At 40.2% G+C, this 26,548-nt stretch overlaps 1 protein-coding gene across 1 annotated transcript; it reads left to right on the top strand.

Moving 5' to 3' along the window:
* Positions 1-853: 853 nt before the first annotated feature.
* LOC114659215 (deoxyribonuclease-2-alpha-like) lies at positions 854-25,829 on the top strand. Its single transcript, XM_028811547.2, has 7 exons — positions 854-995; positions 6,716-6,822; positions 9,471-9,636; positions 11,506-11,593; positions 12,044-12,202; positions 20,414-20,605; positions 25,198-25,829. The coding sequence occupies exons 1-7, from the start codon at positions 912-914 to the stop codon at positions 25,539-25,541; spliced, it is 1,140 nt and encodes a 379-aa protein (XP_028667380.2). The 5' UTR covers positions 854-911; the 3' UTR covers positions 25,542-25,829.
* Positions 25,830-26,548: the final 719 nt, after the last annotated feature.

Raw genomic sequence — 26,548 nt, 5'->3', positions numbered from 1 at the left:
GCAGCTTTTATTGATACATATGCATGTGTGATGCTATCTGTGAAACTTTAAAATGGCCATTTCATCATGCAGGTTAAGATAATTGTGTGGTGTGTGCTAACTAGCTACCCATCCACGGAACAGTACTGCAGCTCTAGTTGGTTAAGAATGCAGAAGACTGAAGAATGCCATTGAGGTAAAGAGAAATGTGAGCAATGCTAATAGTACAGAATCAGCAGTCTCCTTCGCTTTCTGCTATCCATCATCACACTCTTCAGCCTCACTGCGACCATTTGGGCCCTCTTTCTCAAATCCTCTTTATGCTTGTCAAAGGACTCACTTCCCTTCTCCGTCAGATGGACTGCTACTGCACAATATCTAGCCCATCGCAGTCTCTGAAGCACTTGCAGACCACTGCCTTCCCACTCTGCCTGTTGGCAAGCATATACAATAATTTCTTTCAAACTAAGAGGGCACCCAGTGAATGATTGTGCCTTAACATGGCTTTAAAATTTATTTTCTAACATCTAGGGACTGTACTTTTTCACATTTGCCTACATAACTGTTTCAAGCATAAACCACAGTGAGTTAGAGATCATAATTGCTGGACATGACAGTCCTGGTTGTGTCCTGCTGCCCCCTGTTGGCCTGGAGGAATTGCACTGGCCTCCCACCAGCCTTCAGTTCACTCAGCACACAACGAGACACCGGGTGTAAAGCGAACCTCTTGTGACAAATCGCAGACCAAACGAATGTGTTCCTCCTTTTTTAATCACATATCACTTCTTTCTACTTTTATAAACTTCTTTTCAAAACTAGAACAAGATGTTCCATTAGGCTCACATTACGATATTAGGATTTCTGCTTGAATAGATTACTGAAATCAGAAGTGGTTTTAAATTAAGGAAGTTAAAGATTTCAGTTTAAAAAAAATGAAAAAGAAAGGACAGACTTCAGTGATTGCTAATTTAGTATGCACTTTGAGAAATACTGACTGCATCACAACGGAAATCATGGTGAGTGCCCTGTTAAACTTTTATTTTACTTTATTCTTCTAACTTTGGAGTTATTTAGTTAGAGACTGCATTGATTGTGCAGATGCTGAAATTGTCTTTGGTTTGCCTGATTAATATAAATGTCACAGTGCCCTCCTTCACTTTGTAATGTGTATACGAGACTGCTGGGTGGTGTTGCCATCTTCTAACATTTGGTCCTCTTTCTACTGAAGTTCCAAGACACGCCTGGCAGCTCAGACTTAACCAGGCAGTGACCTGCAATGGACAGTCCAGGTCTGGCCACAGTGTTGTGCTCCTGCCTGCTGGAGCAAGCTTTGTTAAAATGTGCTTTTAATGGAGACATCTACAGAGAAAGTAAATGAGAAGTGCAGAGTATTATGTTTATTGCAAAATTTTACAGAAATAAGTGTGAATTTAAATGCATTACGGATGCAGCAATAAAATGTATTTGCTTTCATCAGTGAGGTGAGAAATTCAACTTGCTGTTCAACAATCCTGGCTCAAGTTTATTCTTTCTTTATTTTATTATTTTGTCAGTCGGTCATTTTCTCACCTGATAAGTCCTGAACAGGGTTGGGAGGGTGGTGGTGGGTGCTGAAGCTTATTCCAGCCAGCACAGGGCACAAGGCAGGAGCGAACCCTGGAGAGGGCGCCAGTCCATTGCAGGGTGAACACACACACACCAAACGCTCTAGGGCCAATTGTTGGTTTTCTAATATTTTTGTTCTTTTATGGCTATAATTTTTGTTTATATTGTGGTGTGTAATAATTATTTAGTGTTTATATATTCTGTGAAGTCCTTTTATTACATTCCAGGTATCCTGTGGTTGGAACCTCAGGAGGCAGGTCCACCATTATGTCATGTCACCTTTATATTCTGGCTGAAAGTCAACATCCAAGTATTATTGGGATTTGCTTTTTCTTTTCTTTTTTTTTTTTGGTTGACAAGTTTGGATTTTAGATTAGATTTCATCTCTTGCTCATTTCATTTACCAGTTCTTCTTTAAAATCATCCTACCATTTCTCTGTCCTTTTGTCTAATATAACACCTACTTTTATAATAGATACCACATTATATATCAGACAATCAGTTACAGAAAGGATCAATGATGGAATCACAAAAAGACCACCTCAGCCAACTTAGTCCTTTATTTATATAAAGTTGTATAGTGAAAACATGAATGCCTGAAAAAAAAACATCTGGTAGCCATTATTGCACAATTCTGTTCTCTGGCAAGCTAAAAATGTTTAATTTCTCCGTGTCATGAATTAATTGTCCTTTTCTGGTTAAGCAACATCACAGCCAAGGTTAAAATAGATTTATTGTCTTGGAGCTTGAGGCTCCTTCCTTTCCTCTTACACTTGAAATGCAGGAGAGAAGTAGCACTATTTCAAAGTGACCACTAATGGAGATTCACAAACTCAGACAGAGTATAGGACAGTAGGTGCTGTAAAGAGTTATGACAGCTAGACAAAAATTGCACATCAGGGGCCTCATGTATAAACGGTGCATACGTACAAAAATGTTGCATAAGCCCATTTCCATGCTCAAATAACGATGTATAAAACCTAAACTTGGCATAAAGCCACACACATTTTCATGCTAGCTCAAACCATCGCGTGCGCAAGTTCTCAACTCGGTTTTGCAAACTGGCGGCACCCAGCGTCAAAGCAGTGCTTTTGTTCCAGTGTGGTTTCCTTTTCTTTTTTATATCCACATCCCTGACACAGCTTTATCAAATACACTGAAATTAACTGCATATTGTTTATTAGTTTAAGGCATCTAATTGTAATTAACCTGTAACAATATAATGGTCCACGGAATGGCCAAACTATTCCAAATACCATATCTGCTTTAACGTTGTTACTGTCAAGTATTTATCCCACTGTATCTGAGTGGGGAATCACAGCTATACAGCAGCTGATTGGAAAGAGAATTATCGGTATACAGCATCAAGCACACGCTGCCTCAGCCATGCTGTCTATTTGAATTGCTCTCATACGACAAACGCTTCAGAGCCTTTCCTGTAGGGACATTGCGGTTCAGAAACAGTTTCATCTCAAGAACTATAAACGCACTCAATCAGTCCATCAAGTGCTCCTTGTAGAACAGTTTGTACTTATTAGTACAATCGCCTCACTGTAAACTTGTGATACAGTTATAATATTGTACAACCTGAGCCACTTTATAAAGCACATATTTATATATGATGACAATATCATGTTTAAGATGAAATGCAGCAAAATATGTTTATTACATAATACAGATAAAATGTTAACATCATTTAAATAATCTATATTGTTAATAATTAAACATGTGAGGACACGGTGGTGCACCGCTAGTGACGATCTGGTGCCTTGTTCAGGGATTCTTCCTGCCTCGCGCTGTATTCTTGCTGGGACTGGCGCAACACTGGAAGGATAGATGGATAGAATAATTAAAAATGTACTACGAAGATATTTCAATGTTCCTTAAAGGTTTTGAAGAATCTGCGTTCTAAGCCTACAGATGGCTTGACGTCTATTACAGAGTTGATTGTCTGGCAATTGGTTACTTGGAGAAAGAAAAGGAAGGACAGGAATTGGGGGTTAGTACTTTGAAAGTGACAGTACTGCTTCAGTAAATGATTTCATCGAAGGTCGCGCATGGCGCAGCAAGCATCTTGAGGCAGGAACAATCACTGGACGGGGCGGCAGCTCGTCACTATCACTGCGCCACCGTGTTCCCATGTTTAATAACGTGCTTTAGTTCCTATCATCATGAAAATGATAACAAGTATACATCTCAGTATTTAAGTTATTCAGAGAGCTCTAATATCATGAATGTAATGGATTCTGTGTTCTGTCGGAGGAAGAGAAAGCCCGTTTAAGAATCACGTAGTAATTCACAAACATAGAGCACATAGAAGAACAAATACAAAACAAAGAATTTAATGTGCTACTTTAGTTAAGATGGTATTTGAGAAACTAGTAAATTAAATATTTTAAAATGAAGTTTATGATGTTCTACTTTAATGACAAAATAAACAACGTAATTAAAGTGGGCGGCATGGTGGCGCAGTGGGTAGCGCTGCTGCCTCGCAGTTGGGAGACCTGGGGACCCGGGGTCACTTCCCGAGTCCTCCCTGTGTGGAGTCTGCATGTTCACCCCGTGTCTGCATGGGTTTCCTCCCACAGTCCAAAGACATGCTGGTTATGTGGATTGGCGATTCTAGATTGGCCCTAGTGTGTGCTTGGTGTGTGGGTGTGTTTGTGTGTGTCCTGCGGTGGGTTGGCACCCTGCCCGGGATTGGTTCCTGCCTTGTGCCCTGTGTTGGCTGGGATTGGCTCCAGTGGACCCCCGTGACCCTGTGTTCGGATTCAGCAGGTTGGAAAATGGATGGATGGATGGATGATTAAAGTGGAAATTTCAAGATTAAAGTTGACATTTCGAGCTTTGCCCCACTGTGTGCCTATGTTTTTTCTTTTCTCTGTACCCTAATAAGCTTCCATATGACACTCACACGGTGGGCTACGACTTGCCTTTTCACAGCGACCTTGTGAACTTGAGCTTTCAAGTTTCTCCGCCACTGTGTCACTCAATCAACTTCCTTTTGTTGTTTATACCACTGTTTAAACCAACAAATAGTATGTTTTTCCTTGCCTCCACTTGGTATTCGCTGAAATTCTTCTATTATCCCCCATGCTTTTGCCATTGCCTTTTCACAGAACAATGAGCTTAAGGGCTATTTATACTGATTTGCATATTCAAAGAGGTGCAATTCTGGGAGGAGTTGGGGAGTGCCAGTAGGCGCGTGCATGTGCGTTACTTTTCACACTGACCAAGATTTTTGTAGCGGAAGAACGTGGAAGCTGGCTTTCGCACAGATTTAGGCATCTGGATTTTTTTGTGCGTACGCACATTTCCGCTTTTGTCCATATGCCATGTTTTAGTGTGAATTCTATGCACTGCATTATACATGAGGCCCCAGGTCTTTAAAAGAGTGAGAAGGGCCACCTCAGAATGCCTCAAATGTAACTCGAAATGTACTGAATTGTGTGTTTTGAGCTGCAACTGCACCACCAGTATGCTATCGAGGCCCTAAAAACTTTAAAAGGGCTGAGTCTTTCAACAAAGGCTTATTGTCATAGTATACAGTAATTTGCATGGTTTTTGAGGCAAAGAAATCCAGTGATTGTATTATTCGTTTTCTTTATTGTGTTTTTCTATGCTTTCTTGTGCAGTCACATTCATGTCTCTGGTGACTCTTCCTACGAAATCAGTAAACAGATTGGGAGAGCATTGGGAGTCATGAAGTCACTGAAAGGGGTGTTTGGCACTTTTTACAAAGGAATGAATGTCAAAGTCTTTAGAGTCCTAGTACTTCCTGATTTATTATATGGTTGTGAGACATGGATGATTTCCAGTCACCTGAGATGAAGACTGGACTCTTTTGGTACTGTGTCTCTTTGGAGAATCCTTGGGTACCGCTGGTTTGACTTTGTGTCGAATGAGCTGTTGCTCACTGAGTCCTGAATGAGGCACATTACCTGTATTGTGAAAGGCATCAGTTACGGCACTACAGCTGTGTGGCACGATTCCCTGAGGGTAATCCAGCTCACAGAGGACCTGAGTGGCTGGGCCAGGCCAAGGGGATGCCCACGTAACACCTGTCTGTGGCAGATAGATGGTCATTTCTGGTGGGTGGGACTGAAGTGTGTGCCTGCCTGGGGGGTTGCCAACCAGGATTCTGAGCTGTTTTCTCGTGTGGTGGGTGCAGTAACGTGTTGTACCAGTTCATCCTCCACAACCTAACCTGATCTGACCTTGCATAGTGCTGTCTTGTTTCCTCCATGGATGCTGCCATGTTGGCAACTGGTTGCTATCATATGAGGCAGCATTGATGGGAGACGGTTATCAGAGGTCATGACATCACTAGTGTAATGATTTAAAAAGCCGGCACCACTTATACAGAGATTCATTCAAGAATGGATTCCTGAAGGAAGAGATTTTGTGTCATTTCGTATTGTTAGTTTTGATTCTACTAATTATGACATTTCTTTTCTGTCCTCTGATTACAGTTTATGTCTCATGTTTCTTGGCTGTTTTTTGAGCACCCTGTTTAGCTAATTATTTATTGCTTGGTTTTCTGACAATGATTCTGGCTCTTTTATTTAATTATTGTCTTCCTGGTTATATGCTTTATGGCATTTCTGTGCCATCTCTCATTTCAGTTTTGTCTCTAAATGTCAGCAGTAAATCTATGGTCTGTACATTCAAAACAGTTAAAAGCCTAAAACCTCAAAAGGGAAAGGGGACCACTAAAACCCTGGCTCATATAAGCAAAACTTTTACATTTAATTTATTAAATTTGACTTAAAAAATAACAAAATCTCAATATCCAAGGAAGTAATTCAAAAATACAAAATATTAAAAAGATTAACAAAAGTACATAAATTATCTAAACAGAAAAGGCCATTTGAATTAAGACTAAATTTCCTAACCAAAAAATCTAAACCAACAAATCAATATAATTAACAAAATATAATGAACAACACGGAGAAACTGAAATAAGCCTGAGACGACTGATGGAGCCCTCATAAACCCATGACACTACAATTTGACATTGAGTGCTTAAAGGTAAAAATACGGTGCTTAATTGTATGGTGCCCACAGCACTGATTGGCGCTAAAGTTCTCTCTTGCTAAAATTGTAATTTATGGTCCTTTCTTTAATTTAGGAGGGTTTTTGTGGAAGACTTTGTTTTGTCTGGATGGTCCTCTGTTTTGGTCCTGCTGCGTGTGCAAAAGTGACTTGCAGGAGTGAAAGCGGCGCTTCTGTAGATTGGTAAGTGGACAGTACTGAGTATATGCAGAAGACCACAACAATGAGGTAACCCAAGCAGTTAATCCCTTCTGTCACTGGCACAAATAACAGCAATTACAGGAGAATTAGCTCTGAAACTATTATAAATACAGTATGTCCAATTTATCCCAGGTCTTGGAAACTGTAATGGGATGACCACTTTCTACCATAACTCTCATGGATAAAATTTGATTTGTTTTTTGAATCCATTTATTTCAACACATGGCTATGTGATGACCTTCTCCTCTTATGCAGTCGTCCATCTGGGCATTCCCCTTCTGTTTCTATCCTGGTTGGATTCAGTTCGGCCTTTTCTCTCAAGACAGTAATATTTGAATGAAATTTTCAGCTTTTTGGCAATCTGTTACATGGAAGAGCATTAATTCTACAAAAAAATATAATAGTAAGACACGTTTCTTCATACAGCTGATTCATGTTGACCATTTTTGAATCTAGAACTGAACTTAAAAATGCCGTTGCCTTACAAATCAAGTGAAAAGAATCACAGGTTTTAGTGGTGCCGATGCATTTACAAAGGTTTCTCTAATAACTGATTTGCATGTAAACTTAGCAAAGTAGGGAGAGTTTACCATCAGGACACTGAAGGAATGAGCCTTTGCAGCCATATGTGAATAATGCATTAAAAATCTTTCATTTCAAGTAGTAATAGCTATTATACCCACTAGTAATGTCTTGGGTGTTTTGTTAGTCCATTTAATGGTATCTTTGTTAAAAAAAGGATTTAATTTCTATGAAAAACATTTCTGGGTGTGTCCAGACGTTTCACTCATATTGTATATAAAGGCTTAAATACTACACTACTGTCCTCACAGGTGGCGCAGTGGTAGTGCTGCTGCTTTGCAGTAAGGAGACTGTGGAAAATTGTGGGTTCGGTTCCTCCCTGTGTGGATAGCGCTTTGAGTACTGAGAAAAGTGCTATATAAATGTAATGAATTATTACAGAAAAGCCAGTAAGCGAGTTGAAGTCAGAGCATCATTCATCCCCACTTTATCCTATTTTTATTGAGTTTTTGAAAAGTAGAGCAGGAAATTAATTTGATGGCAGCTGATGAAGAAAAAAGTGGAGGAAAGCACCACAGTGTGAGAGCTGTTAGAGTTCCTTTATGATACATTTGTCCTTAGCCATCTTCGAACACACAGACATTGATAATGATTCTTAACTATAGCTTTTAATAACTGCACAATCATGTCAGTTTTCTCATTAGGTTCTCTCAGAAAAAAGACACAATACCTTTTTCAAGAACTTCCATCCCACCCACTAACATTCTACTGGAAATTACCAACAACAGGAATGTCAATTAACATCAATATAAATCTAACTTGTTACTGAACATACAAATACACAACAGCTACTTTCTTTGGTTCTATCATGGTCAGGAAACCCGACACTGCGCAGGCCACCAGATGTCTTGTACTGCCCAGAACAATCCTGTATGGCAGCCCCGATATATTGAACTGTGTAGGACCTCACCCTACTTCTAGGCAGTGTCTATTTGGGTAAGCAGTGTTAATGTGGGTCACAATTATGCTCACATTACAGCAGTGAATTACAAAAAATATGAAATAAATGTAATTTGATGTGTAAAACATTATAAGCTAACAACTGAGCAACAACCCTGTCCTGTCTTGCCCTGTCCTGTCCTGTCCTGCATCAGTTCTGGGAATCATGCGGTCACCGTACACATTCCGTAACACCAAACTGGCCTGAAATGCATCACCATCATCATTATTATAATGACTACTATTATTTTTTTTATCTAAGGTGGGTATAAAATCAACATTCATACAATAAAATACAAATTTAAAAACTAAAACCAGATACATTTTAAACTGGAGCTCATAAAGACTTGAATTGCAGCTAACCTATAAGCCCCATTAAAAGGACCAAACTGTTGATAGTTTCTCATTATCCAGGAAGAAGTCAGAGGGTTACAAAACCTAAATAGTCTCAAGAATCTTTGCAAAGAGGTGTGTTGTCAAAGGGAGTCTAACATCAATAGACTGAGGGCAGTTCAGGTTGTTGTGGGAAAATCATTTCGCGCCTTCGGAGCAAGAATTGATAAACATCGCACACTTTTTGCAAGACCATTGAGTTTATTAATTTTGGTGCCAGTTGCTTTACATTTTCTTTAAATATATATCCATACATGTCTTTTGGGTCCACGATTTACAACTGCCCTTCCTCTCGTGTATTGTAGAAATCTCTTTATCCATCTCCAGACCAAGGTGTAGAAACCAATAGTGGCAGCACTGGGCCCCGAGGCCTTTGTAGGGCACATGTCTGCCATATTCACACTCATTCTTTTGGTGCTTGATTAACAGTTGCAGGTCTTTACGAAGTAACATTGTTATATTTTCAAAAATGTAACCTTATTATGTGATCCAAAAAGGTAACAAGAAAGGCTACAGCCAAACTTTCAAGCAAGAGGCCATGCTGCCTATACAGTATAAATGTTTGTGCAGTAATGGCAGGTGCTATAAATCCCATGTGTAAAATAAATAGTCCTGCTTAATGGCTGAGGATTTGTGCACGCGTAATTAAAAAAAAATGAATGAGTGCTCTATAAATGAATGTTTTGTGCTGTAACATTTTAATTTTTTCTGTACAGGTTTATATTATACAAACTACCAAAAATAAACAAAAGCAGCGGGCTGAACTATTTGTATATGGATGCATCCACAAATGGTTGGCTCAATGGGAAATTTAATATCAATGACACCCAAAGTGCTGTGGGGCAAACACTGGAGCCGTACTTTACATATATTGAGCGAAAGGTAAGAATTAGACCCTCTTAAGTAATCATGCTGCGATGCTGTGTCAAACTGTAAATACATGAGAAGGAATCTGTCACTCCATATTAATTCTAGTTCTCCTGGTGAGCGCATTCAGTGAAAGGAAAGAGGAAGAACAACTGTTTGCTGGCAAAGGCAAAAGGAAGTCCTCTGTCTGCATTCACCTTGGATCAAAACATGAAGGTGTTGCTGTGTTAATCTCAAAGGCTGAGAGGCAATGGACACTCTAGACTTGATCACCGAGCAGCAGGCAGCGACTTGCTGGGTCCTCAGGCTGTGCAGATGCAAAGAGCAGACAAGGCAATCGTCGGACATACTGTACTGCTCATTCACAAACAGGGGGCGGTGGTGTGGCTTTGGGGGGCTCAGGTATTCAGGGATAGGAATTTTTTAATCATTTGCCATAATGTTTTTTTATGCAGACTCAAAAATTATTTCTAGGTGCACAGTGTATACAGTACAGTTTGTTATGTGTGAGCATGTGCCAAAATCCAAAACGATATATGAATATATTGTGTCTTCTCATATACACACTCACATACACATATGTATAAATATATGGTTGAAATAGTTTACTGTCAAATAAATGCAAAGAGTACGCGACACGTGTTTCGCCCTCATTCTGGGCTCATCAGGCGTACACACTCCACTGCACTCCCTCTTGGGAATTGAACCTCGGACGTCAGCGCCAGAGGCGATGCCCCTAACGTTGCGCCACAGCGTGTGGTTCGTTTATTTGACAGCATGTAGATCGGGGTAATTACATTCACGGCATTCGAAGTCTGTGTCACAATCTGATTGTATGGGTGGTTACCTACCAGGTAACGCTTGTGGTTGGCCAGCAATCTGCTAACATCCGCCATGGTGCCCTCAGTTTGTGAGGAGCAGATCACACGCCGTGGCGCAACGTTAGGGGCATCGCCTCTGGCGCTGACATCCGAGGTTCGATTCCCGAGAGGGAGTGCAGTGGAGTGTGTACGCCTGATGAGCCCAGAATGAGGGCGAAACACGTGTCGCGTACTCTTTGCATTTATTTGACAGTAAACTATTTCAACCATTCTATGATCTGCTCCTCACAAACTGAGGGCACCGTGGCGGATGTTAGCAGATTGCTGGCCAACCACAAGCGTTACCTGGTAGGTAACCACCCATACAATCAGATTGTGACACAGACTACGAATGCCGTGAATATATATATATATATATATATATATATATATATATATATATATATATATATATATATACACATTGTGAAATGGAACAGACTCGACACATAAAAAGGTTTGGGGCAGCCACCCGTATAATATTCCTAGCTGCAAATGGTTTTTTGAATAATACAGAGCTGTTGATAGCACTGATTCCAAGATAGAACTGACGAGGGCTGGGAAAGATGGCGGCTTTAAGTGCTCAGACCGGAAGTGATGTCCTTCTGACATCACTCTGTGCACCGGGACTGGAAGTGATGTTCTTCTGGGCACCGGAACCGGAAGTGTCATCACTGACTCTGATAGGTGTTCCCGCGGCTGGTCTGTAGAGGTAACTGGAGAAGGTTTAGTGCACACTGCCCTCTCCTGGCCTGGCGTGGAACTACCTTTACTTGGTCCACACAACGTCCCCCTACTCGCACGTGTGTGACAACATATATAAATATAATCAAATTGTTGTGTCTTTAAACTTCTTCCCTTTTCAGCAAGGAAATAACCTTTACCTTTTTTCCATTGCAGATGCACACTGTTGCAGCCCGGCACTAACTCCATTAGAATATATAAAGTATATATCACTATATTCATATGCAATTTTGACTTTAGTTTTAAAACTCTTATTTTGTTATTTATTTTCTCCATGAAGACTGAAGTCTTTGGGTTTCTCTTCTACAATGATCAACCACCCACAAAGTCCAAAAGTCTACCTCCCTCATCATTTGGACACAGCAAAGGTAAAAAATGTCAAATTATGAATTTTCGTCATTCATTTCCCGCACAAACTATTTCCATGACAAGACTGTGGATTGAAGGCTGGAGCACAATGGCATGTCCAGGTCCCATGGTCTGAACTCTGTGCTGTCTGTGTCTTTCATGTCTGATCATTATTATCAGTGCTTTCCTATTTAGCTCACGTCCCAAAGATGAGCGGGTTCGGCTGGTGAGTGGCACCAAGTTGAGTGAGTGGGGGTGTCTATGGGAGTCTGTCCTGTGATGGACGAGTGTCCCCTCCTGGGTTAATTCCATCCTTGAACTTGAAGATGCTGGGATGAGATTTGACTTTCTTTGTCCCTGTAGTGGACTCGCCATGTCCAAGTGATGGATACATGGGTGAAATGTTTATGCACTGTATGTTATTGGAAGTGTTTTCTAAGTAGGCTCCATGTTTTATGTTTTATTTCAAGGTATGATTCTACTAGACAAAACTACTGGAATTTGGTTGAGTCACAGCACTCCTCAGTTTCCTGGTGGCAGCCGGGCTGCCTTTTGGCCTAAAAATGGTGTTGATTTTGGACAGACATTCTTGTGTGTGACATATCCATACAATTCATTTAAGGATATAGGTAAATATTAACTGCATCTAGTGTATGTCATTTAACTTATAATGTTATCCTTGATGAGATGTAATTTATTTTGATTTCCCAGTGAAGCCAGAGAATTGCAGCCCACAAAACAACTAGTATGAATTAGATAGCCAAAAAAATAATAAGACAGAAATGAACAAAAAGCTTTGATGCCAGACCTACGGTAGTAGGTCATATTTTGTCTGAAGCTACAAATATTTATTAAACTGTTTAACTGAGACAGCAATCACCCATTTTGGCAAATTGAAAAAAAAAAAAACACAGAATGTAGCTCTAGTGCACTCAATGTGTTTTTGAGGACATGTCCATGATGTATTCTGAAGAAACCCTTTAAAGGTGAGTATGGATACACAGCATATGGAGACGGAAATGAAGATCCACTCGCTATGTGCACTCTTGGTCAGAAAGTCCTTAAATGTCACTGATTGTTTTCTTTATTGGGTCAGAGTGACGTAAGGTCCTCAAACACCAGCAGAGTGTCTGTGATGGCTGCAGCTTTAGTCAATGGGCTCACATTGCACTGAGCTGCTTTCTGTTCCCTGTTTTGCAATGTGAGACAATGTAACAATCTGAATGCTTCATTCCTATTTATCTCTTTAGAGTTTGTTAATAGATGTGCTCTCAAGTTCAAATCCTGCTGCTGTGTATATTTCGTTAAGTGTTTGTAATTTCTGGCATGCACTGTGATGCTTTATAATAAATAAAGTTAATCACAAAAAAATAATTAAGTACAACACAGATACATGTTTATAATGCTTAACATTTACTGGCTTAGCTGTACTTATTTTAAATGCATTTAACATTTAAGAATGATTTGAAAGGATTATTTATGCGCAGCCATATTCCTTATTAAACAACAAAGCAGGCTGTCATGAGATTAACAGAAGTGACATTAATTAAACACCTAAAACACGTCTAAGTTGGGACTTCATGATTGAAGAGAATATTTGGTTTTGTGTTGCGTTACAAAATTTGGAAGATGAAAGTTCTTGTTTTTTGGATTTTTTTGGTTTGCTGAGGAGTTTGCCATTTTTTTTTTAGAATCACTGAAAGAAAATATATTCATGTTGTTCTATTCATTTTTATTTTTAAGAAATACATAATAATAAATGATTAATTTCTTTTTGTATATTTTATTAAAGAATACATGAAAAGGCATGTAGATGAAAGTAAGAATAAGGGGGCTGTTCATTCTGCCAGTGTCTTCTGAGTTAGCTATGACACCTGGCTTTGTGCCTACAGTAATACATTTTTTATATAGCACCTTTCCCAAGCTCAAGAACAGCAGGGTATACAGTATATAGCATTGTACTAAACCAGATAAATAAATAAATAAAGAAGAGTAAGATAGTAAATTCAGAGAAAAAAGCCTAACAGACAATATAATTGATGGTTTAGCACACACACAGAGGTTACATGAGCATCTTGACATAGAGGTAAACTGAAAGAAGGGTAATAAAGTCAGGTAGAGCTAAAAGCCTTCCTGAACAGATGAGTTGTTTTTTAAAACAATTCATGGCGTCAGCTGACCTGATTAATTTCGGTAGGTCATTCCAGAGTCTGTGTGCTATACAGCTGAAGGCCCTGTCACCCATGGAGTGTAGATTAGTGAGGAGTACAACAATATTGCCAGAATCAGAGGACCTTAGTGGACGGGCAGGCACATAGTGATGGAGAAGGTCACTGATGTAGTTTGGCGCAAGGTCATTTAAGGCTTTGTAGGTTATTAGTATAGAGAAAAGCCAAGCAAAATGACACCTTTTATTGGCTAACTAGAAAGATTACAATATGCAAGCTTTCGAGGCAACTCAGGCCCCTTCTTCAGGCAAGATGTAATCTTACATCTTGCCTGAAGAAGGGGCCTGAGTTGCCTCGAAAGCTTGCATATTGTAATCTTTCTAGTTAGCCAATAAAAGGTGTCATTTTGCTTGGCTTTTCTCTACATTCATAATGGCTAACACGGTACAGCACCCTAGTACTCTAGGTTATTAGTAGGATTTTATATTCAATTCTGTAAGACACAGGGAACCAGTGAAGGCGAAGCAAGATGGGTGTTATGTGCTCGCTGCTGCTGGTCCATGTAAGGACTCTTGCAGCAGAGTTTTGAATCAACTGGAGCTGTGATATAAGATTAGAAGGGGTACCTGCCAGTAGGGAATTACAATAATCGATGCGGGATGTGATAAAAGCATGGACACGTTTCTCAGCGTTAGAAAAGGAGAGGAAGGAGCGAACACGGGATATGTTACGGAGGTGAAAGTAAGAATGTTTCCTAATGTGGTTTATGTGGGCAGAATAAGAAAAGGAGGAATCAAAAATGACACCAAGATTTTTTACAGTAGAGGCAGGTCTGATTAGATCACCGCCAAGATAGACTGGGAAGGAGCTCATTTTATTAAGTTGCACTTTAGTCCCAATTTGCAGGAGTTCAGTTTTGTTGCAATTTAATTTTAAAGAGTTCTGCTCCATCCAGGTTTTGATTTCACTAAGGCAGGTTGTGAGCTGAGAAAGCTCTGATGAAGTTCCACTTTTAACATTCAAATAGAGTTGAGTATCATCTGCATAAAAATGATAACCCAGTCCATAGCTACGGATAATATGGCCAAGGGGAAGCATATAAATACAGAAGAGAAGAGGACTAAGGACAGAGCCCTGTGGAACTCTTTGTGTGACTGGCGCTGTGCTGGACCTGCTGTTGCCAAGACTAACAAACTCTTGCCTATCAGTCAGATAGGACTTGAACCACTGGAGGGCAGTGCCAGAGATACCCAGCATGTTCTCCATTCTGGACAGTAGAATGTCATGTCTGACAGTGTCAAATGCTGCACTGAGGTCTAACAGAATTAACATGCTGGTTTGTCCAGAGTCTGCTGCCATAAGCAAATCATTGGTTACCCGTAGCAGAGCAGTTTCACAGCTGTGCTGTGTTCTGAAACCAGACTGAAAGGGTTCTATCAAATTATTAAAAGTTAAGTAGTTGGTGAGTTGGGAAGCTACAACACGCTCAAGAACTTTTGACAGAAAAGGTAAGTGGGAAATAGGCCGGAAATTGTTAAGATTGTCAGCATCAAGACCAGACTTTTTTAACATGGGGGTTACAGACGTGGTTTTAAAAGTGAGCGGCACAAAGCCAGTGTCAAGGGATGAGTTTATTATTGTTGTAATAGTCGGGATTATGGCATGAAGGCAGGATTTAAGTAGTGTGGTGGGGATGGGGTCCAGTACACAAGTAGTCGGCCTCATTTTACAAAGCAGGTCATTAACAAAAGCAGATGTGACTGGTGAGAACAGGGAAGATATAAACAGATGATGTATTTATGTTAGTTGAATTATTTAAGATCTTTAATTTTGTTACAGAAAAAGTGGAGGAATTTCCCACAGACTTCAGTAGAAGAGGTAGTTGGGCCAGATGCGGGTTGAAGTAGTTTATTAACTACAGAGAACTAAACCCTTGGGTTATCGTGGCCACTTTCTATTATTCTACCATAGTGGGTGTTCTTGGCAGAAGTTAGTGCTTCTCTGTAGGCTCTTTGGTGGTCAGAGAAAACCTAGATGTGCACGGTGGGGCCAGACTTACGTGACAGTCGGCCAGCTGCTTTCATAGATCGCAATTCTGAATTATACCAAGGAGCTGAACACTTAAAGGAAACCTCCTTATGTTTTAAAGGAGCTGTTTTATCTAATGCTGAATGAAGGGCTGAGTTATAGTGGTCAACAAGACTATCTAGTGTTGATGGAATAGGTGAAGACCGTAAAAGATCAGAAATGGATCCAGAAAGGATAGAGGGACAGATATTTTTAAGGTTTCTGTAAGAAATTTGTCATTTACAGGTAAGAGGAGGAAAAGGCAGTGAGACAGTGAAAAGTACTGCTTTATAGTCAGAGAGTCCCAAATCAGTGCTGTAAATGTTGGTTACAGATAATCCAGAAGTACAGATCAGATCCAATATATGACCACCAGAGTAGGTGGGAAAATCAACATGTTGTGTCAAGTCAAAACAGTCCAGTAAGGATAGGAATTCATTTCTCAGTTTAGATGTGGGGATGTCAATATGGATGTTGAAATCACCAAGAAGAATGACTCCCTGGGAAGAGAAAAGCCAAGCAAAATGACACCTTTTATTGGCTAATTAAAAAGATTACAATATGCAAGCTTTCGAGGCAACTCAGGTCCCTTCTTCAGGCAAGATGTAATCCCTGGGAAGAGGAACTTAAGTGGATTAATAGTTCAGTCAGAACAGATAAGAAGGATGCATTGTATTTTGGAGGACGATAAAGAACAATGAGTAAGACAGGACCTGATTCCGTTATTAGTTTAAGAGCCAGACACTCGAAAGACAATGGACAATCAATTAGGATTCTTTTCATGCTTAACTCCACTCTGACAATTACTGCAAGTCCTCCGCCTTGTCTTGCGCTACGAGGCTCTGTGAGGAAAGTGTAACCAGGTGGTGTTGCCTCTGTGAAAGACGTAAATTCATTCGGTTTTTGCCAAGTCTCCATTAAACACAGCATATCAAGTTTGGTGTCAATGATGAATTCTGACAGCACCAATGCTTTGCCATTAAGAGAGCTCAAATTAAACAATGCAATATTAGTTGATGAGACTTCTTTTTGCACAGAGCCATGCCCAGAGTTTATTTCACATACTGTAAATTTGGCACACTGACACTTCTATTTCCAGGGCCATGAGTAGGACGGCATATTCCTGAGCAAATGCTGCCTGTAATCTTTTTATTCATAACCTGGCGGTGGCAGTAACCTGACCCGCAATGTACATGTCCTCTGGGTTGGCTGTGAAACCCGGCTTTGTGCCATCAATGTCCTCTGGGTTAGCTATGACACCCAGCTTTGTGCCACCAGTGTCCTCTGGGTTAGCTGTCACACCTGACTTTGTGCTATCCATGTCCTCTGGGTTAGTTGTGACACCCAGCTTTGTGCCACCAGTGTCCACTGTGTTAGCTGTCACACCCGGCTTTTTGCTGCCCTAAACTTTGATGGTGAAGATTTATTAAACCCATTGAAGCCATGTCCTTAGAAAACAACGTTCTTCCCTCTCTAGTACCGCATCTCAGCAGCTACTTGTTTTTGGGAACTCCGATGCTGTACCACCTGAACTTCACAGCAAGCCATCCACCTGAAGCACAGCAAGTTTGGGTCCAGCAAGTACTTGGATGGTAGACCATCTAGAATAAGATGGGTTGCTTTTGGAAGAGGTGAGGCCAGTAGGAGGCACTTACTGTGTCGGGGTTCCGATGCCCCAGTGCAGCTGTAAAAATTGGGGCCATCTTTCAGAGGAGATCATGAAATCATTTTGCTCATTTTGATTTTTCTTTTCTTTGAAATGTTTGTTATTATATCAGCTTATATGCTGGCTGTTTAAGCTGCTTAGTAATTTAAAGGGTGAGATTTAATGTTTGACATATTCGCTTCTGTTGCATGTATTTATTATGAAGGACGTCATGTTACAGAATGCTGCAAACATAAATGCTGAATGCTGAATTTGCTGTTGTTACCAAATTCATATTAAAATGTGAGTGTCAACAGATACATGAATCTGATTGACTGTCAGGCGAATAGTCATTGTTGAGTTAACTGAAACGGATACTAAACTGTACACTCATATCTATTTAATTGGATTCTGTGACCAATTGAATGTTAATACTTTGTTCTAGATGTGAAGTTAATGTTTAGCTGGGTGAGGTGTCAGCTATTCAAAAATCCACTGCACTGATTTCATGAGCCTCAGGGCAGACAGGCTGCTGCAGCTTATTTAGGTTCAGGTTGCATCATGAGAGCTAAATATTCATGAATAATGCTGAACTTGCAGTAAAACATTGCCGAACTGTCCAAACCTTCTAAATATTCAGTGAAAGTCTAGGAAAACAAAATCCTGAATACATTATATGAAGTCTACTAAATCACAATTTTTATCATCTATTTCTTAAACTGATTTTGATATTTCCGGCATTTCCATGTTTTCCCCAGCCCAAATGCTTCTCTTTGGGTTTGATATCCACATTCCACTAATGTGCAGGTTGGCTTGCTTGGTGTGTGTCTGCATTTATGAGGACGTGAATATACCCAGCTTCGCCCGTTTCTCCTTCCAGCGTTGACTCCACGTGCTGATGGAAGAGACTGTGGCAAGATCAGCAATGAACAGATGTATATAAGTGATAATGGAGAAACCTTTATGTTTACTTTCATAACTTTAGATTGACTTTTTTTGGAAGCCGAGTGTTATTTTTGCAATAACCAGGAAACCATTTCCGGTCAGGAGTTTTCTTTCAGCAGACAATGGATAGAACAATTTATATACTGTATTATTGAATTCTCCTGTGGAGAAGCACACCAATACCTTAATTAGAGAAGTCAAGTCAAGTATAAAAATGGGAATAGCTATGGAAAAAGAAGAAGAAGAACTCCTTCAGTATCTGAATAGAAATTGAACGTAGACTCTTAATTTATTATTACTGATTGCTTTCTACTTCCCTGCATATATGAAACAATTACAGTAAAAAGATTCATGTAGTTATAAATGAAACACATTACTATGGTTAGTGAAATTAGGGCATGCTTCTTCACTTACAAAGTGTTACTCCCTGCTGGGTTTTGATATAAACCACAAAGTTAAGTAGTGTTTTTTTCTGGTTGCTTATTAATCTTGCAGATATTATTAATAGGATAAGAGGGACCAACTTTGGGTAGACACTGGAACACTGAGAAGACAGCACTTGCACACTGTAGGGATGACCTAAATGTCTTTCCAAATAACTAAGAGCAGAGAAGCCGTAGTAATGACGTTTAACTTATCAGTGTCTGAGTGTTGATTCCCATGTCAAAGTTTAGTATTTTCCAACATCACAGCAAAAATCAAAATAAACGAAAGCCATCATTCTGGAAACACTGCAAAATGTCCCATTTTGAGCCAGAGTGAGCGCAGGAGAAACTGCAGGTAAATTTAAACCTTTTCCCACTGTAAGTCCAATTGTTAATTTAAGGGTCAGAAATGAAGCACTGTCGAGCATACACTGGTGCTTCATTCTCATATGTGAGACATTTTGTGGATTCCAAGAGCATGTCTTTTACATTTTTGCAGACACCAAATCACAGTGCCCCCTGGCTGCTTCTGAGACCATTGCACCCCACAAGGTCCCACTTCTTCCATTCAGGGGATGTGTGCTGTCAAATGCAGCTTTATTGACTTCTTCTTCTTCTTTCGGCTGCTGCCGTTAGGGGTTGCCACAGCGGATCATCTTCTTCCATATCTCTCTGTCCTCTGCATCTTGTTCTGTTACACCAACACCTGCATGTCCTCTCTCACCACATCCATAAACCCTCTCTTAGGCCTTCCTCGTTTTCTCTTACCTGGAAGCTCTATCCTTAACATCCTTCTCCCAATATACTTAGCATCTTTCCTCTGCACATGTCCAAACCAACACAATCTTGCCTCTCTGACTTTGTCTCCAAACCGTTTAACCTGAGCTGATCCTCTAATGTACTCATTTCTAATCCTGTCCATCCTCGTCACACAATGCAAATCTTAGCATCTTAAACTCTGCCACCTTCTCCTGTTTTTTTGGCAGTGCCACCGTCTCCACTTCCTGCAAGTCTTTACTTTGGGTTTCCTACTACCTTGTATTTCCCAGGAGGAATTTCAACCTCCTGCCTAGCTTCTGCTGGGTCACCTCCCATCTACATTACCTGGTTCATCCCAGAACACGCTTGTCCTTCTCCTTAATCTGTGCCTCTACCTGTCCTCTGGTGAAGTAAGACGCTACAATGCAGGATTTCTTCTAAAAGTCTTCCGATTCCTTCACTTTTCTGAGCTTCATGTTTTATGGCAGTATGAGTCATAATTATTACGTATGGTATAACTATTGTGGTCCTATTGGAATCTATAAGCTTTTCATTTTTTCTATGAAGTCATTTTCCAGCGCTCCCATTAGTGTGTAGTGCAGCTTGAGCAGCAAACCAGGCCACAGGACTGGCCACATGCAGAAGAACACTTACTGGAGCAAGATGAATGTGAAACTGTGTTTATTATTTAAGTAAAAGTTGCAATGTTGCTAGAATTTATTATAACAACTTGCAAGGGGTATGCAAATGCATCGTGGTGGTCCACTTGACATACAGTATCTATTCTGTCAAACATTTGTATTCTTTATTTTTGTACTGTTTTTGTGTTAGCCATACAGCTGCAATATATCCACCCTTTTACATTCAATTATGACCTTCCGAAAACATTCCCTCTGGACCTGAGGTGTGTGGCACAAAGGGAGTGCTATCCGAAGACAGCACCATGGAGCAGACAGCTAAAGATGACGTCTGTAGGAGGAAACACGTTTGTCAGCTTTGTGAAGTATTCGCGATTTAAAGATGGTAGGTTTCTGTGAAATAAAAATGAATTCCACATGGACTGATACTGCTAGAAGTAAAGTCCTACATTTACTTTGGGCAAAACCTCAATAATAAGCAGAATGTTGACTGAATCGTTGCTGTTTGTGCCGGCCCACTGTGTGATATATTCATGGAACGACACGCATTTGTATAAAATGTTTTGCTTGATGAGAGCAACAATTCGCAAAATGCTTCAGTTAATACTTCATATCTTTCGACACTCATGATGAATCTTTTTAAAATATTTTAAAAGCCATTGAGAAAACTCTGATGAGGAAGCCAAACACTATAAAGCTTCATATGAAAATAAATAATTATTTGAATTACATTTTGATCTAAAGTGGCCCACCATGTGAAAGTGTAAGTGTGTGTCCAGGGTTCATTCCTACCTAGTGTCCAGTGCTGCCAGGATAGTCACCACCTTCTGTTACTCTGAACTGGATATGCACGTTAGAAGATGGTGCCCTGCGTCATACTGATGCCTCACTCGCAACATCTTCTTGCTTTGTGCTCAGTGCTGATGTAACAGACCCTGGTCTCCTGGTCTAGAACGGATCAGTTTATTCATGCTCATTCAATTTCATCTAACTGTGAAAATTGAAATCTAATGGAATAGCAAAGCCTGTAGGGTGGCACAGAGGTTACCGCTGCTGATTCACATCTCCACAGTCTTAGGTTCTGACCCCACCACCGATACTGTCTCTATTTGTCCTGCATGTTCTCTCTTTGTGGCTTTCTTTGGGCATTCTGATTTCCTTCACACCCTAAGAGGTTTACTTACCTCGGCAGTGACTTTCATGTCTCTGGTGACTCTTCCTATGAAGTCAGTAGATGGATTGGGAGAGCACGGGGGGGGTCATGAGGTCACTGGAAAGGGGTGTGTGGCGCTCCCGATATCTATACAAAAGGATGAAGGTCCAAGTCTTTACAGTCCTGGTGCTTCCTGTCTTCCCATATGGTTGCAAGACACGGATGCTATCCAGTGACCTGAGATGAAGACTGGACTCCTTTGATACTGTCTCTCTTCAGAGTGTCCTTGGGCACCGCTGGTTTGACTTTGTGTCAAGCAAGCAGTTGCTCAAGGAGTCTCAAATGAGGCACGTTACCTGCATTGTGAGGGAGCATCAGTTATGGCAGTACAGCCATGTGACACGATTCCCCAAGGGTGATCCAGTGCGCAGGATCCTCATTGTTGAGGACTTGTGTGGCTGGACCAGGCCAAGGGGTCGCCCACATAACACCTGGCTGTGGCAAATAGATGGTCATTTCCAGAGAGTGGGACTGCACTGTCTGCCTGGGGGGTTACCAACCAGGATCCCAAGCTGTTTCATTGTGTGGTGGGTGTGGCAACCCCCTGTAGCAGTGCATGCTCCCCGACTTGACTTGACTTGACCTGACCTGACCTGACCTAAGGCAGGACAGAGTAGCTGCTGGTGAGGTGACTCCAAACTGGCTTGATAAAAGTGAGTGTGCAAGGCTGCTTAAGTGTGACCTGCACCTGACTTGTGCCCAGACAAACAGAATTTGGCTCTGGCTGTGGAGGACCTTTAATTTGAATTAACAGTTTAGGAAAATGGATGGATGTACAAGGTCCATATAATAAACCTAATTATTCAACAGTGGTAGCCACAGAAACAAGTACATCGATGTAGGAAATGCAAGACCTTTGAAATGCTAATAAGTCATTTTTAATTGGTCTCTGCTGCACTTATTAATTTCTATTTGCTGTTAAATCAATGTGCTTCTCTAAATTTGTGCAACACCTTTTTATCTCCAAGGAACTTAAATTTGTATTACCAAGAAGTATTTTAAGTTCAATATCTGTGGAGTTTCCCTAATTTATGAACATGGTAGGCAAGAGGGAAGGATCCTTCAGTTTGCTTTTTAAAACTGTCTTTTATTTATTTAAAATGAAAAATTAGTCTTCTTGTGCCTTTGGCTTTGACAATGTGGAAGTGACTTATTGTGGACAGTCGAGCCAGTTAGACCTGCCATCACCTTGAAAGGAAATAACATAAAAAGGTTAACATCTTACTTTAAGAATTAATGCAATGAGGAAAATGTGAATGACTTTCTGAATCAGTAAAGTGATTAATTAAATGATGAATGTATACGTCTAAAAATGACTGTATATAATAGTATTACACCAAGAAAAGTAATGCAGGTTTTCTGTAAAATGTACCTTCCTTTTCAGAAAGTAACTCTAATGATAATTGATTACATTCATTTACTTACTTATTATTATTATTATTATTATTTTGCTGGTTGATTTTTACTGAGAACCAACCAGGTTCCTTAGGTCTTATTGTCTGATGGTCAGGACTTTACAAAGTATGTGGGCAGTTCTGAGGAGGGCTGTCTTCTGCACATGGGTGTTTCTCACATCACCTGACAGGTCATAAAGATCAGTTTGGAGACCTAGCTGAGCAGTACCAAGTGCTCAGATTACAAATGGAATCACACAAGCCTTTGTTTTCCACCTGTACAAAATCTCAATCTTGAGGTCTTTTAATTTGGCCGAGTTTTTCTATTTGTTTGTCTGAGGCATTTTCATCATCAGGGACAGCTACCTCGATAAGTAGACATCACCTCCTGCTTCTGTCTTGGTTGGCTCCAATGATTTGATCTGTGTTCACAACCATACTGTACATAATGGTTGTGGTCTCTGTCTCTAAAACATCATCAGGCTAGTGATTATACCAATCAGGAAATGGAAGGCCTTGACCAGTGCAGGTAGTTAGCCATTAGATTGTGTCGATGAGTGTATGCTTTTGGCACCAGCAATGAGTGTCAAACAACAATATGACTGATGTGCTCTTCTTGTTGCTGACATATCCAGTACGTCCTATCAACATCAATCTTGAAAATATTCTTCTGATGATAGCATGTGTTAAGTGCCTGATTCTGAGCTATCATGAGTACAGTTGTGGCCAAATGTTTTGAGAATGGCACAAGTGTTGGTTTTCACAAAGTTTGCTACTTCACTGTTTTTAGATCTTTTTGTCAGATGTTTCTATGGTATACTGAAGTAGAATTACAAGCATTTCATAAGTTTCAAAGGCTGTTATTGACAGTTTCATTAAGTGTATGCAAAGAGTCAATATTTGCAGCCAAAGGAGTGGGCTCACGTACAATTTTGCCTAAGAACACAGCCATGAATAAAGAATGGTACCAAAACATCCTCCGAGAGCAACTTCTCCCATCCATCCAAGAACAGTTTGGTGACAAACCATGCTTTTTCCAACATGATGGAGCACCGTGCCATAAGCTCAGCTAAGTGGCTTGGGGAACAAAACATTGAAATTTTGGGTCCATGGCCAGGAAACTTCCCAGACCTTAATCCCATTGAGAACTTGTGGTCAATCCTCAAGAGGTGGGTGGGCAAACAAAAATCCACAAATTCTGACAAACTCCAAGCATTGATTATGCAAGAATGGGCTACCATCAGTCAGGATTTGGCCCAGATGTTGATTGGCAGCCTGCCAGGGCAAATTGCAGAGACCTTGAAAAAGAAGGGCCAATATGGCATATATTAACTCTTTGCATAACTTAATGTAATTGTCAATAAAAGCCTTTGAAACTTATGAAAGGCTTGTAATTATACTTCAGTATACAGTGTTCAGCCCTGAGCCTCACGACCATCTAAAGATCAGTTTCTTTTCGACGTAGTTGTTCAGTGTGTATCTGTAGAACTGACCATGAAGTGGTTTTGGTGGGAGGTTGTTCATTTTTTGCCAATTAGTGAAGCTTTTATCCTGTGCTCGATGGCCTTAAGATGCTATTGTCTGGGGACAAATATTAGACTTAAAGTATCTGCGCTTGATTTCTTTACAGATTTTGCTAAGACTGTACTTCCTCTTCTGTTTCTGGTGACTCATTATGAATCTGGTATAGGTGTCAGTTCTCAGCTTGACATATTCACTAAGGCCAACAATCACACTCTAATATGTGCTCTCCAGCCCAATAAGTCCATGTCCATCACTTCTTCTGAAGATGTACATCAGGTCTAAATCAGCTTTTGGGTGTAGGAGGCCATACATATTTAGCAGCTTTCTTGTCTTCCTGTCTATCTCTTGGATTTCCTGCTCTCTTCAATCAATGATCCCAAATCTGTACTGCAGTACTGACACGGTTAAGCTGTTGTGAGATTGCATTTTGTTCTTTGTGTTGAGCTCAGTGCTGAGAATGAGTATGACTCAGCGATAGTATGCATTTTGGATTTTTCCCTGTTGAATACGATTAATTTGATCTTCTCCTAGATACCTGTAAACCTCATCCTGATGACGAATGTATATCTCAGTACCATTGTTTAGCATTGCACTCAGTCGTAACATAAGCTTGCTTTCTTTGACGGTTTCTTTGGCACACTTGTCTAATTCAAATTCCAAGCAGATGTTGTCACTTAATGTCTTGACTATGCCAAACTCTTGATCCAGTTGACTGTTGTCCTTCGCAAAGAGCTTGAGGTCATCCATGTATAACATGTGGCTTATCCTGTATTCCTTTTGCAGGATGTACTCTAGATTATCGCTGTTGAGCGTTTTGATGATTGCAATTTTTTCACTCTTTTGCAGATCTGTACTCTGGTCTACTAGTGGAACCCTTAGGTGATGATCTTTTTGCAAAAGGCTGGGGCCGGCTGCACAGTCCTCTTCCATCCAACTGCTCTGTGAAACATAATGTTTACAATATAATCTCTGTGAACCTTCCAAAGGTGCCTTCCTTCAAGACCACTTTTGATCATTCCAAATGGTGTGTCACTAAAGGAGCCAGTGGCCGTGATGCCTGGACCTGCATTGCGGACTTGAATAGGGAGAAAGGTCAGATGCTCAGGGGTGGCGGTGCTGTGTGTACATCTGACCCTGCTGTGTGGAAGGCTTTTCGAAAAATGGTAGGCGAGTTTGAAAAATGTACATAAATCAGATGCTATGCGTAAAATCGTGTGCATCATCCATTCATTTAATTTTAACTCATATCCATTTTTTAAGTTATGGAAATCACTCATTTGTGAAAAGCCTAAACAAATAAATCATCTTTAACAAATAAAGAGAAATAATTTCAAAATCCATGTACAGTAAGTAAATTGAAGTTTGTTTTTGGCTGTAAATTCATTTATTGATTTTTTAATGTATTCATGGGTTTTGATAAAAGGTCAATTGATCTCTAATGTTAAGTAATTTTACATTAAATTTGCATGATTAGAAAATGATCATTGTTGTTGCTAAATTTCAAATAAGTTATACTGTAGCAGCGCTACTGGGGAGTAAAAACTTCAATTCCCAGCAGTCCCTGCAGTGGCTATGATTGGATGCCTGCTAAAGATACAGGGGCTGCTGGGGACAAGAAGGCCAGCACTAGTTTTAAAAAGAGGCCGGTTATACATAGAAAAGAAAAGTTGTTTTGTGTCTGGAGTTACCCGTCTATTTTGTCTTCCCATACATTGCCTTTGGATTATTGTTCTTGGCCTAGACTATCTCCTGTTAGTGTGTATGGACTGTCTGGGGTCTGCTTGCTGCATGAGGACTGAATTGGATTGTTCGTCGAACTTCAGAGAAGGGAGTGCTCTTCATCATCAGGATATACCAGTAGGAGTGTTCTTTACATTTATTTACAACAAGCTGATCTCTGGATTATCCATTCTCTATCATTTCACTACATTGGTTGCCGTTTCCTATGGACTTTGTTATGGCCTTCATCGTGTGTGGGTTTCGTTAGTTGTTTGTTGTTGCTGAATTTGTGTTTATTGGGAACTGGGTGGGATTGTTTTGGTTTGTGTAATTAGATTTCATTTATTATGGTTGAATACATTTCTGATTTTTTTTAAATTCCTTATTTTAATTCCTAATTGCTTCTTTGACTCTGTGAGTGTGTGTGTGTGTGTGCGTGTGTGTGTGTGGGGCCAAGGCTGAATGCATTTGTGTGGTC

The sequence above is a fragment of the Erpetoichthys calabaricus genome, chromosome 10 (genome assembly GCF_900747795.2).
Source record: "Erpetoichthys calabaricus chromosome 10, fErpCal1.3, whole genome shotgun sequence".
NCBI lineage: Eukaryota > Metazoa > Chordata > Cladistia > Polypteriformes > Polypteridae > Erpetoichthys > Erpetoichthys calabaricus.
The sequence above is the reverse complement of the archived record's forward strand: the minus strand, read 5'-3'. Positions and strand labels throughout refer to the sequence as shown.

Excerpts from the sequence above, each read along its gene's own strand:
- LOC114659215 (XM_028811547.2), top strand. The coding sequence starts at position 912 with ATGAAAAAGAAAGGACAGACTTCAGTGATTGCTAATTTAGTATGCACT. Across the intron at positions 996-6,715 it reads GCATCACAACGGAAATCATG|GAGGGTTTTTGTGGAAGACT; the intron begins GTGAGTGCCCTG and ends TCTTTAATTTAG. Across the intron at positions 20,606-25,197 it reads GTATTCGCGATTTAAAGATG|ATCTGTACTCTGGTCTACTA; the intron begins GTAGGTTTCTGT and ends ACTCTTTTGCAG.